This window comes from Lolium rigidum, chromosome 2 (genome assembly GCF_022539505.1).
Source record: "Lolium rigidum isolate FL_2022 chromosome 2, APGP_CSIRO_Lrig_0.1, whole genome shotgun sequence".
Lineage (NCBI taxonomy): Eukaryota > Viridiplantae > Streptophyta > Magnoliopsida > Poales > Poaceae > Lolium > Lolium rigidum.
Window position 1 is genome coordinate 145,454,706 of NC_061509.1, and position 12,144 is coordinate 145,466,849.

General features: G+C 45.4%; 1 protein-coding gene across 1 annotated transcript; it reads right to left on the bottom strand.

Moving 5' to 3' along the window:
• Nucleotides 1-6,255: 6,255 nt before the first annotated feature.
• Nucleotides 6,256-11,764, bottom strand: LOC124692424 (transcription factor EMB1444-like). Its single transcript, XM_047225800.1, has 10 exons — nucleotides 11,679-11,764; nucleotides 10,595-10,684; nucleotides 10,168-10,273; nucleotides 9,840-9,881; nucleotides 9,671-9,730; nucleotides 7,557-8,948; nucleotides 7,376-7,477; nucleotides 7,098-7,277; nucleotides 6,861-6,986; nucleotides 6,256-6,773 (listed from the first exon to the last, which is right to left on the bottom strand). Exons 1-10 carry the CDS (start codon nucleotides 11,762-11,764, stop codon nucleotides 6,597-6,599), a joined length of 2,361 nt encoding a protein of 786 aa, XP_047081756.1. The 3' UTR covers nucleotides 6,256-6,596.
• Nucleotides 11,765-12,144: the final 380 nt, after the last annotated feature.

A 12,144-nucleotide genomic window follows, 5' to 3' on the forward strand; every position in this document is an offset into this window, starting at 1 on the left:
AAAATAATATATCAAAAAATTCTTTCTTCCCGCCACTTTCTTCCCGCCACTTTCTTCCCGCCTCTTTCTTCCCGCCACTTTCTTCCCGCCTCTTTCTTCCCGCCACTTTCTTCCCGCCTCTTTCTTCCCGCCTCCTGTCTTCCCGCTCCCATTTTTCCCGCCATTTGTCACTACATATAGGTAGCCCGGCTTGGCCAGCATTATCACATCTCTACAATCTCTCATCACTCTCTCATGGCTTCCACCGCACCCACTCTAACCTACCAGCAGGTGGAGGAGCTTTGCGCCTCGAACTACCCTTGCCCACCGGGCTACCGCGTCCCTGCCGGCTAGAGCCTAAGCACCGGCGGCGTGCCGGTCCCTCCCGTCCCTCAGGGTCATGCGCGCCGGGCGGCCATCACGAACCACTACTACCTCGACCTCACGCCGGAGCAGCGGATGAATCCCCGCTGGCATCCCGATAACCAGCATACTTGGGACGCCTTCTTCATCAATCAGCGTGAGAGGGCGCTCGCCAGGTATGAGGAGGACGGTCTGCCTCCTCGAAACTTCCACGAGGCCGGCCGTCGGCTATGGTGGTACGGCCGGACTATGCAGAGCGTCATGGACTACATCACGGCCGGCGATATCCCCCGCCCGCGCTACCCTCGGCTCGAGCCACGAGCGCCGCCCGACGACAGCGACGACAGCAGCCGACGACGACGCCGGCAACTTAGAAGGCGACGACTACCGAGTACAACGGCGGCGGCTATGAAGACTACGAGTATGCATATTATACGCCTAGGCAGGAGTATGACTAAATCACTCCAAATTTCATGTATGCAGGAGTATGACTTAGTCACTCCAAATTTCCTGTATGCAGGAGTATGACTTAGTCACTCCAAATTTCATGTATGCAGGAGTATGACTTAGTCACTCCAAATTTCCTGTATGCAGGAGTATGACTGAATCACTCCAAATTTCATGTATCATCAGTGCTATCTCGAGTCAATTGAATCATTCGAAAATGGACACCAAACACATCACGGGTAATATAATTCACATGATTCATTCAACAAAGTTTGGTACAATAAATTATTACACATCATTTCTTCCCTTGTGTCCCCGCTTGCTTACGATTGTGCCGTATCCATGGAGCATCCTCATCATTTAACTTAATGCTTGGGTCGGTGTTCACTTTGAAGGGCGGAATTTCAGCAAACATATTATAATCTTCTCGACATGTCCGTCTTGTCCTCCACTCCCACGATGTTTCTTTTCCCCGAAAGAACAATGTGGCGCTTTGGATCATCGCATGATGTACCGATCGTTTTCTTATCTTTCCGTTTCCTCGGTTTGCTACTCATGTCCTTCACATAGAAAACCCGAGCGACATCTTTCGCTAGGACGAATGGTTCGTCAAGGTAACCAAGATTGTTGAAATCCACCATTGTCATTCCGTATTGCTGGTCCACCTTTACCCCACCTCCCGTTAGCTTGAACCATTTGCACCGGAACAAAGGGACCCTAAAGGAGGGTCCATAGTCAAGTTCCCATATCTCCTCTATGTAACCATAATATGTGACCTTTTGCCCATTCTCGGTTGCTGCATCAAAGCGGACACCACTGTTTTGGTTGGTGCTCTTTTTATCTTGGGCGATCGTGTAAAATGTATTCCCATTTATCTCGTACCCTTGGAAAGTCGTTATAGTCGAAGATGGTGTCTTGGCCAACATGTACAAACTGATCTACAACATGATCGTCACTCATTAAATGTTTTCTCAACCAACCGCCGAAAGTCTCCATGTGGGCCTTCCTAATCCAGGATTCAGGCTTCCTGTGGTTGTCCGAGCGTAAAATATTCTTGTGTTTCTCAAAGTACGGAGCCACCAAGCTGGAATTGGTCGAACCGTGTGGTGTGCTTCGGTCGGAGAATGGCCGTCCATACATATCGTTGATTTCCTTCCGATCGTGCCTTTTCCACTTAGTCTCCCCTCGTGCCGCGATTGAGGAAGACCAATCGGCTTAAGGTCAGGAACAAAGTCAGCACAAAACTCAATTACCTCCTCATTTCCATAGCCCTTGGCGATGCTTCCTTCTGGCCTAGCACGGTTACGAACATATTTCTTTAATATTCCCATGAACCTCTCGAAGGGGAACATATTGTGTAGAAATACAGGACCGAGAATGGAAATCTCATCGACTAGGTGAACCAGGAGGTGCGTCATAATATTGAAGAAGGATGGCGGGAACACCAACTCGAAACTGACAAGACATTGGATCACATCGTTCTGTAACCGTGGTAGAACTTCTGGATTGATTACCTTCTGAGAGATTGCATTGAGGAATGCACATAGCTTCACAATGGCTACTCGAACATTTTCCGGCAGGAGCCCCTCAAAGCAATCGGAAGCAATTGCGTCATAATCACGTGGCGGTCGTGAGACTTCGGGTTTTGGAACTTTTTCTCCGCCATGTTTATTATTCCCTTTATATTGGACGAGAATCTCGACGGGACCTTCATACTCGCTCAGGCATTCAAAAAAGATGACCTTCTCTTCTTTGGTCGGAGCGTAGGCCGGCACGACCTTGAAACCGTTCCGGATGCCGGTCATCAGGGTCTTTCAAACTTTGCTGGTCCTGCCGTGCTTCCTTTGTATCATTTGACTTCCCATACACTCCCAAGAAGCTTAGGATGTTCACGCAAATATTCTTTGTAACGTGCATCACGTCGATTGCAGAGCGGACTTCTAGGACTTTCCAATATTCTAGCTCCCGAATATAGATTTCTTCTTCCACATGGCTACGTGCCCGTCGGCTCCCTTCGGAACCGATTGTCCGCCAGGACCCTTTCCAAAGATGACTTTCAAATCCTTGACCATATCAAATACCTCAGCACCGGTGTGTTCCGCAGTGCTTCGGCCGGTGATCCGCCTTGCCGTTGTAATGCTTGCCTTTCTTTCTTACTCGGATGACCTTTCGGAAGAAATCGACGATGCCCAAGGTACACGTTCTTCTTACAATTTGGCAAATGTACACTTTCAGTCTCATGTAAGCAAGTGCGTGCATGCATTGTATCCCTTATTTGACGAGTCCCGAAAGGTTACTAAGAGCGAGGCCAATCGTTGATGGTTACGAAAAGCAACGCTCGTAGGTCAAATTCCTCTTCTTTGTGCTCATCCCACACACGGACACCAGGTCTGCCCCACAGCTGTAAAAGTTCATCAACTAATGGCCTTAGGTACACATCGATGTCGTTGCCGGGTTGCTTCGGACCTTGGATGAGCACCGGCATCATAATGAACTTCCGCTTCATGCACAACCAAGGAGGAAGGTTGTAGATGCATAGAGTCACGGGCCAGGTACTATGGCTGGAGCTCGCTCGCCAAAAGGATTCCTGCCATCCGTACCTAGACCAAATCTTATGTTCCTTGCGTCGGCTGCAAAATCTTTGAACTCTCCGTCGATCTTTCTCCATTGCGTTCCATCTGCGGGGTGTCTCAACTCCCCGTCCGACTTACGGTCCTCTTTGTGCCATCGCAACAACTTGGCATGCTCTTTGTTCCTCGAACGGACGTTTCAACCGTGGTATTATAGGAGCATACCACATCACCTTGGCGGGAACCCTCTTCCCGGGTTTCCGGCCCTCAACATCGTCACAAGGGTCATCGCCTCCGATCTTATAACGCAATGCAGTGCATACCGGGCATTCATTCAAATTCTCGTATTCACCGCGGTAGAGGATGCGATCGTTGATGCATGCATGTATCTTCGGAACCTCTAAACCTAGAGGGCGAGACAACCTTCTTTGCTTCGTACGTACTCGGCGGGCAACTCGTTATTCTTTGGAAACATATTCTTCAACATTTTCAGCAAGTTTTCAAATGCCGAGTCGGCTACACCTGCCTGTGCCTTCCATATCAGCAAATCCGAGTGTGCAGCCCAGCTTTTTCAGACCATCATCGCATCCGGGGTGCAGCGCCTTCTCCGTGATCCTCTAACATGCGATCCAAATTCTCCCTCTCTTTTTCGGTTTCGCAGCGTCTCCGTGCATCAGCAATGGTCCGACCAAGATCATCAACGGGATCATCACGTGCCTCTTCTTCACCTTCCCCTTCACCTTCGAGCATCCTCCATGAAAGTATCACCGAAATGAGCAAGATAGCTTTCATCGATGAAATCATCCCCTTCTTCATCTTCTTCCATTATAACCCCTCTTTCTCCATGCTTGGTCCAACAATTATAGCTTGGCATGAAACCGTGCCGAAGCAGGTGCATGTGAACATCTCTTGAGGAAGAGTAACCCTTCCGATTCTTACGGTTAACACATGGACAGATAACAAAACCCCCCCGCTTGTTCGCATTAGCCACTACGAGGAAATCTTTCAAACCCGTATCGAACTCGCCGGAGAGTCGGTTACCGTACATCCATTGTCGATTCATCTGCATTATTATAATATAAAATATATAATTAACCATCATGCATTTGTTAAACTAACTAGCTACAAACAATATAAATTAAACAATGAACTACACACATGCATATTTTATCAATGACACATCAAAGGTTCAAGTTGCTAACCGCGATCGAGGAGGAAAAAATAAATGAGAAAGCTCAAGTGTGGCTCCAACACTTCATATCATGTTTGTTTCATGCTCTTGGGGCATTTCATCAAACACCTTATGTGCATAAGAGGAACCAAAAGTAAACCTAACACCCACTTGTGAAGTTTGTGAAGAGAATGGCTCCAAATGGCTAAGTGTTGGCTGCTGGATGGGTATATATAGGGGAAGGGCTTTAGTCCCGGTTGGCCTGGCCAACCGCGACTAAAGGCCTTCGGCACTGCTAGTCGCGGTTGGCCAGGCCAACCGCGACTAAAGACCCCCACGTGCACCAGCTGGCCACCGAGCGCCCTGGGCCCAGGCCTTTGGTCGCGGTTCGCCTCCCGAACCGCGACTAAAGGTCCATTAGTCGCGGTTCCTATAGCTTCGCGACTTATGGGGCTCACCGGAAGCCTGTTTTTCTACCAGTGCTTGCATAACATATAATCTCCGCGTAGTCTTAATAATTTTAAATTTAAAACATGCTTTATTTCTCAATTTATTTTTTCAAGAATACAACTTGAAAGGTGTATCAATCATATAGAAGAAAGGCCAAGACAGCTGAAACAAAGCCAAGAACGCTACAACTCCACTCCACAATACAACGTCACACCACGGTACAACACCAAGTGGCAAACAACACACCTCAACAAACCCGATGATAAACGACTCTTCTTGCTCAACATTCTACCACGAATGGCGAGAACAGGAGCACACAGCTTCAGGACCGAGTCACGAACCAAGCAAGACAAACCGACTCGACCTCGACTCCAAGGCAACCTAGACCAACGTACCTCCCCTCATGCGCCTAGAGGAGTCGGTGAGGAGAAGGCAATGTCTTGATGGACTTGGGGAAGACAACGAACGGAGCGTCTGCCACGTCCTACATTGCGCCCCTGAACGCAAGCCTTGGGCCGCGGCCACCACCTGCAGAACATCACAAACCCCAGACTCCGAAAGCCACATCGGTCCCTCCTCGATGGCATGGACGACGTCTTCAAGAAGATAACGACACCTTGGCGCCACCGCCGCCTGGTCCGGTGAATCGGACATGGTGAAGACGATGACCACGCCTTCAACAAGGGAACGGCGCCCTCATGCGTCCCCGTAATCAGCATCGGCCACCGCCGAGCAGGACTTTCGCTCGGCCATACACCGCAACTCCAATGCAGCTGGAGCAGATGGGCAATGAGGATGAAAGCCTCCGGCTTGGAGGGGAGGGGCGCGCCTGGGGCCAGCGGCGCGAGCGCCTAACTCAAAGGAGGGGGTCGCAGGTCAGGTCCCCTTGTTGTTTCTCAATTTCTGAAGGGCCCAACACAAAGCAGAGACAGACCAACAACATAAAGGTTTGTCTTTCCAGGAAAAAAATGTAGCAATCCACCTAAAATATTGCGTAAAATTCCCATGTCTGGTATTAACTCCTATAGTTCTACTCACCACACTCCACATATATGATGCAGCTGAACAAGTGAAAAACAAATGATGAATTGTTTCCAGTTCATCACAAAATCTACATTTAAAATCCCCTTGCCAAACACCATCTAACTATCTAAATTCCCGTCCGGCCCATTTTCTCTCTTTCCTGTTCGTTTCTGCTGAAGTACGGAACAAAACCGAAAAGTACGGCATATGAAAATAGAGTACACATTACAAAGTATAATTTTTTTCCTATAAAGTATTAAAAATTGCACAAAGTACAAAGTCTCCACAAGCCACCTTTTTTGTCGAAAAAATCACTCATCACTAGTTCACTACACACAACACAATACATTAACACAAAGCGTTGGGGTAAAAAAAAAGAGAACTAATTTGACGTTTCTAAGAAAAGAACATGTACATATAATTGACAAAAAGAAAACGAGAACTTTTCTTCATAACGCAATGCACATTCGCGACACTGTACGCTTGTCACTCACATGATCCCAACAACGCCTGACAGTCAGCATCAAGCATGAGTACTCTGAATGGCTCCAATTGATATCCCCTAATACGATCTCCAAATTTAGTGTTCACTGTCACCTCTCAGCAAGGCCAACCGGAATCAACATTGGAGATTGCTGATGCTCCACGAAAGATGGAACCCCGCTGCTAATGACCTTAGCTAGCTGGTCAGAAGATCTATTGAGGCTATTTTGTTGTAGTAACTGAACAAGTGACAAAAATATGTCCATCCTAGTCACGTTCTTGTTTGCCTGCAACATCGGGAGCCGCCATAATGTTAAAAGGATAAAACAACGAAGGCAAGAAAAAATTATGCCCAATAAATATTTCTTTCCTACCTCGACAAGAAATCGTGCCATTATCTTGCCATCACGGAGCTCCATGAGACCTTTCAAGATTGTCAGTCCATATCCACGTATGGTGTCTGCTATCTCTAGGAAAAATCCACGTTGCTCACATAGCATCTGTCAAACAGCAATGAGGAATTTTTCATTTTCTGCACTGGAGAAAAAGAAAAAAGTAGACCACTTCTGAACTGGAGAATAAGAAAAAAGTAGACCGCTTCTGAACCATACCTCCACAAGCATCTGACCAGGTGGTGCAAGATCCTCGACGATTATTGGGCAAACCATAGTCTGTCCAGCAACCTCATAGGCCCATGTGGCACCACCGTTGCTGGTAGTGCTGGAGTTATCTTTCAAGACAACACCACTTGAATTATTTTTCAAGATCGCACCAGTATCCTTGCTTATCATCTTCACATAATTACATGAATGTACAATCAGTACAAGAAAGTCTAACAAGAGTTGCTTAAGTTTTATATGGTTTATATGCTCTCATTAGCATGACATACCTTGGGCTCATCAGCTTGTTTGATTTTCTCTGCATACTTAGTTACACCTTGTAGAAAGATCATATGCTTGATTGTTCGGTCCAACAAAGCATCGATGCTACACTGTTGTGTACAATAAAAAGATCAAATAATTTTCTATGAGCCTAAACATAAAGAAACATGGTGTGATCAATAAGTATACCTTTGCACTGTTCGGGACTATCTCACGCAATTCCTTGACGCGATCTTGTATTTGCTGCCGGTCCTTTGGCCTTGGCCGTGTGCTCTCACCTGGCCTAGCTCTTTTCTTTATAACCTTTATGCCCTCGGGATTTGTCACCTGTCCGACCTTGGAACTTGCAGTGTTCAAGCTGCAACAGTCATCCATAGATAAATTGGCCAGGGACACTGGGATTGTCTTTGATGCTCCATTTGGCATATTTTCAGATGTGTAGCTACTGGAAGGGAAGTTCAATGATGGTACTTGTTCCTTGCTCACTGAGTAAGAGTCTTGGAGGGTGTACCCTGGTAATTCACAGCCTGAGAAACAGTTAGCTAAAGAATCAGTGCTAGCCGCAACAGGGCCACATGTTGTATCCGTATTAACATTGCCAGTAGCTCCAAGAAGTTCTTCAAGGACAGTTTCTGAAAACAGCCCCCTCCCTTCAACTGATAATGGATCACTATTTGACTGTTCTGTAACAGATACTGTGGTAGTGGCTCCAAAATGTGGAATGTTTCCTGCTAGAAGGACACTGTTATCCCACCAATCATGCAAGAGGGGATCGAATACGGTACTGTCTAGCAAACTGGTATCTCCTCCTTTCCTGCCAGTGTTTACAATCCCTGCAGCAGTTTCTTCTAACATTTGATTCGGCAATTCATAGACTGCACAATTAGCCTGTGAAGTAAATCCAGTAGTGTCGACCTCTTGCATCAGGTTACTTTCAACACGAGAGGCGTTGTTGTCAAATAACATGGGTTTCAGCTCATCAACAACAGAATAACAAGATGAGAATGAATTATGGAAACTTGATGATTTTTCACTTTGGAGGCGATATCCTAACTTGTTAGGTGTGCATGACAGCTCATGCTCTATTCTAGGAAGATTGTTTAAACTGGAGTAAGATGTGGTTGCACTTGCTATAGTAGAATCAGGCTGTTTGCTAGATTGAATTTGCAATGGATTTACTGAACCACTATTGTGCTGCATTAAATTGCTGGCATTATGAAATACTCTGACCGCATTAATTGACTTGGAGTTCACTGGCATGGCCACTATATGAGTAGGATTCCGACTGTTGCAACTCCCGTAGGTGGTGAAACCATTTGAAGAGCTTGGAGTGTAATTGCTTGAAGTACTTACTAAACTCCCGAGAGATTCCATACTTACTGTGTTTTCAAGAAGATTATTGTTTTCTGTGTCAGCGTTGATACCTGTACGACCTTTCGTGCTCAGAGAATTGAGTTGAAATTGACTGATATGAGAGAAATCATCTCCTTGAATATGTTTGGTTGAAGGATCCCATACAATCCTTTCTCTTCTACAAATTGTGCCTTTAACATGGTCAACAAACTCTAAGTTCTCAGATACCTGGTGAATGTGGAAAACTGAATTTCGTTAGGAATTATGCAATTGTTATGTTTTGATGAATAAATCTATAATACATTTATGCTAAGGAGTAAGTTTAGATAACATATAGCTAATAGCATCCCACAAGTTCACTAACCATTTCGAAAAAAAACAAGTTCACTAACTAACATAGCTATACCAGTCCAAACAAAAAATGTTTCTAAAATATTTGTATCTCAAGAATTGGCCTCAGTCAAATATAGCAGCTTCAAAAAAAAGCAGCTTCAAAAAAAAATATTGCAGCTTCAAAAAATAAATATAGCAGCTTCAAACAAATTCATGCAAGCAGTTCCTTTTGCAGTGAACCAATGATATATCATGTAGCAACTGTTAAATATAAATACACTGCCTAGTCTTTTTTTATGGATTTTTTGTACAATTGGCTAGTGTAGCAATCTTTCTTAGTCTCAAGTTCAAGAGCCTGCTAGCGCAGTATTAAAAACAAAACAAAAAGATTCTGCAGCATGCACCGAACCCACCCTAAGGATTAAAATAGTCTAGACGTGAGGGATAGTGTTAAATATAAATACACACTACCTAGTTTCTTTCCATCAGTTCGTATTTTTAGTTTAATTGGATAGTGTAACAATCTTTCAGCAACAACATACTGATATCATGAAAAGGATTATGTTTCATAAGTGATAATTGTCAGGGTCCCATTAGCGAAACTTATAAGCACAAACCTTTTGGGTTGAGCCGAACTGTGCCACACCAAGCGCCGGGATAGGTACTACTGCAATAGTCTGTTGAGGGTAGTTTTCAGTGACAAATCGATAGTTTTGTTAATCATTAAGAAATTTTTTCCCCAGCTGGCTTAAGAGTGAACGTTGGAAAGAAGGAAAGATGAATAACCTTTATTCCGCTCAGGAACTGATGTTGCCACCAAGTATAGCCCTACAACAAGGTAACCTTCCTCTGTTAAAATAAGGAAACTTCTTATTTTCTGCAATAAATTAAAAGGAAGTTTGGACAGAAAGATCACACATGAATTATATGCCCTTGTGTTCTTAATAACCAATGTGTGCTTATCGACACACAGCAATTCTGAGACAAACTAGTCTTTTCCTTATCTATACTTTTATTTTGGAGGATTCATGTAGGTGGTACCTTTAGTAATACATACTACTTCTAACAATATCCTCTACAGAAACACGTGTCTACAGAGAACAAGAATTCATACCTGAAATAAGCCTAGGCTTTCTGTGTTACAAGGCTGGACTAAATTAAATGAAATATCATCAGAAATCCATTGGCACTCCCCACTTACAAGAGCTGACCCTATGATGCTGAAACAGAAGACGACTCATTGTGAGCAACTAGTTGAGAGCAAAAGAAACTCGACGGAGTAGTACAGATTTAAAAAAAGATGAAATGTCAAAAGTGTATAGGGGATACAGGGAGAGTAAACCATATATGGTAATCTCAAATACTTTATAACACATTAACATGAAAATATGTAGCAAGTAATCTCGGAAAGTATTCACCCAATTGACTGGTGTTGTCGTATTTAGCCACAAGTAGGCACAAAATCATTAAAAACAGAGACACCAAACTAAAGACTTGCAAAGGATGAACTGAATAGATCATAAAGAAACACTGTGGCATACCCTTCTCCAACAACATGGACCTGATTAAGCATATTTTCAACAACTTTTCTGGCTTCATCTTCACAGTGGCACTCTCCTATCGTAAGCAACCTTGTATACGAAATGAAACCATCAGTAAAAAAACTGCAGTTCTGTAGTATTTCAATCAGCAGAATTCTCCAAAATATAACACAAATCAGCAGGAAGACCCAAATGCACGGGCACTAGGCTATGTAACTTCGTATCTTGTAACTTTATTTTTTCTTGATATATCCGCAGAAGGAGCCTCTCCTGCTGTAAACTTACTATAAAAAAAATCATATCCCCTAAATTTCATTTAATTTAGTCCAGACATGTTTTTTTTTTCGAAATGAGGAGTTCAACCCCGGCTTCTCCATCATGATGATCACACGGCCATCAGCGTCACGCGTTCAGTAAAATAACAAGCATCCCATCCTATCCTCTCTCCAAGTAGCTACTTGAGAAGTAGGGGGGTACCTTATAAAATTTCTCAAAAACAAGAGCACTTAGTAGCACTGTAATAATACTCTACAGTATCCCTGCGTGCTTACAGCTTACAGGCATAGATCGGATATATAGCAGCAAGAGAAGAAGTGGATTGGTAGTTGGATCTGCACTACCTCCTTGGTAAAGGAAGTTATTGAAAGGTACGTACGCGCACTGTTGGCAGAACAAGGAAATGAGCAGAGTAGGCAGAAACTACTCAGTTCAGAGTCTTCAGACAACCTTTCTTCCTTTAACCAGAATAAAATGCAAAAATCAGGCCTGAGATCCCAATGTACACCTTCAGGGTTCCATTTTCGGAACAAGCGCCACTGGTACGCGAGTTTGATCTTGGGATCTAGCAGTGCTTGGGAGAAAAAAACCCGAGGAAATAAACGGTGTGTTGCAAAGTTGCCCAAACAGTTTGTAAAGAAATTCAGAGCCTGAAGTATGCATGCTTATCTTTTCACAATCATCACTGGAGAAACAACTAAACAAGGGCAAGTAGCCCCCCAGTGAGCTACTAGACACTACTAGCAAGCAGAGACCCCAAAGCTCGTAGATCTACGACCAGCTTGTGCTTATGTGAGGTCTCACTCACCGTGGGTCGCGACGGTCGGAGCGCCAGATGGCGGCGTAGGACCAGCCTCCGCCGCGGCACAGCGCTCCCAGCGCCGCCTCCGCCATCGGTCGACGGAGGGAACGCGTCGAGGCCAGGTGGCGCCGAAGCTAGCGCGCGGGCACAGCAAGACGCCGGCGTGAACAAGGCGGCTGCCACGTGGAGCAGCAGAGCGAGGGGTAGCGAAGGTAGGCGAGGGGGAGCGCAAGGGGTTTAAGCGCGGCTGGTGGCGTCGGATAAATAGCGCGCGGGAGAGGCGGAGGAGAGGCGGAGGCTTTTAACAAGTGGAGGTGGGGGTGGTGGAGCCGTGGAGGAATAGTAGCCGGCTCTGCTCGGCCATTTTCCTCGTGCCGCTGGGAGGAGGAAGAGATCGCGGGCGAGAGGGATAGGCCGGCCGGTGCCGCCGTGCCGGCGGGGCAACTACTTTTGAGCCTCTCGCGGGCTATTT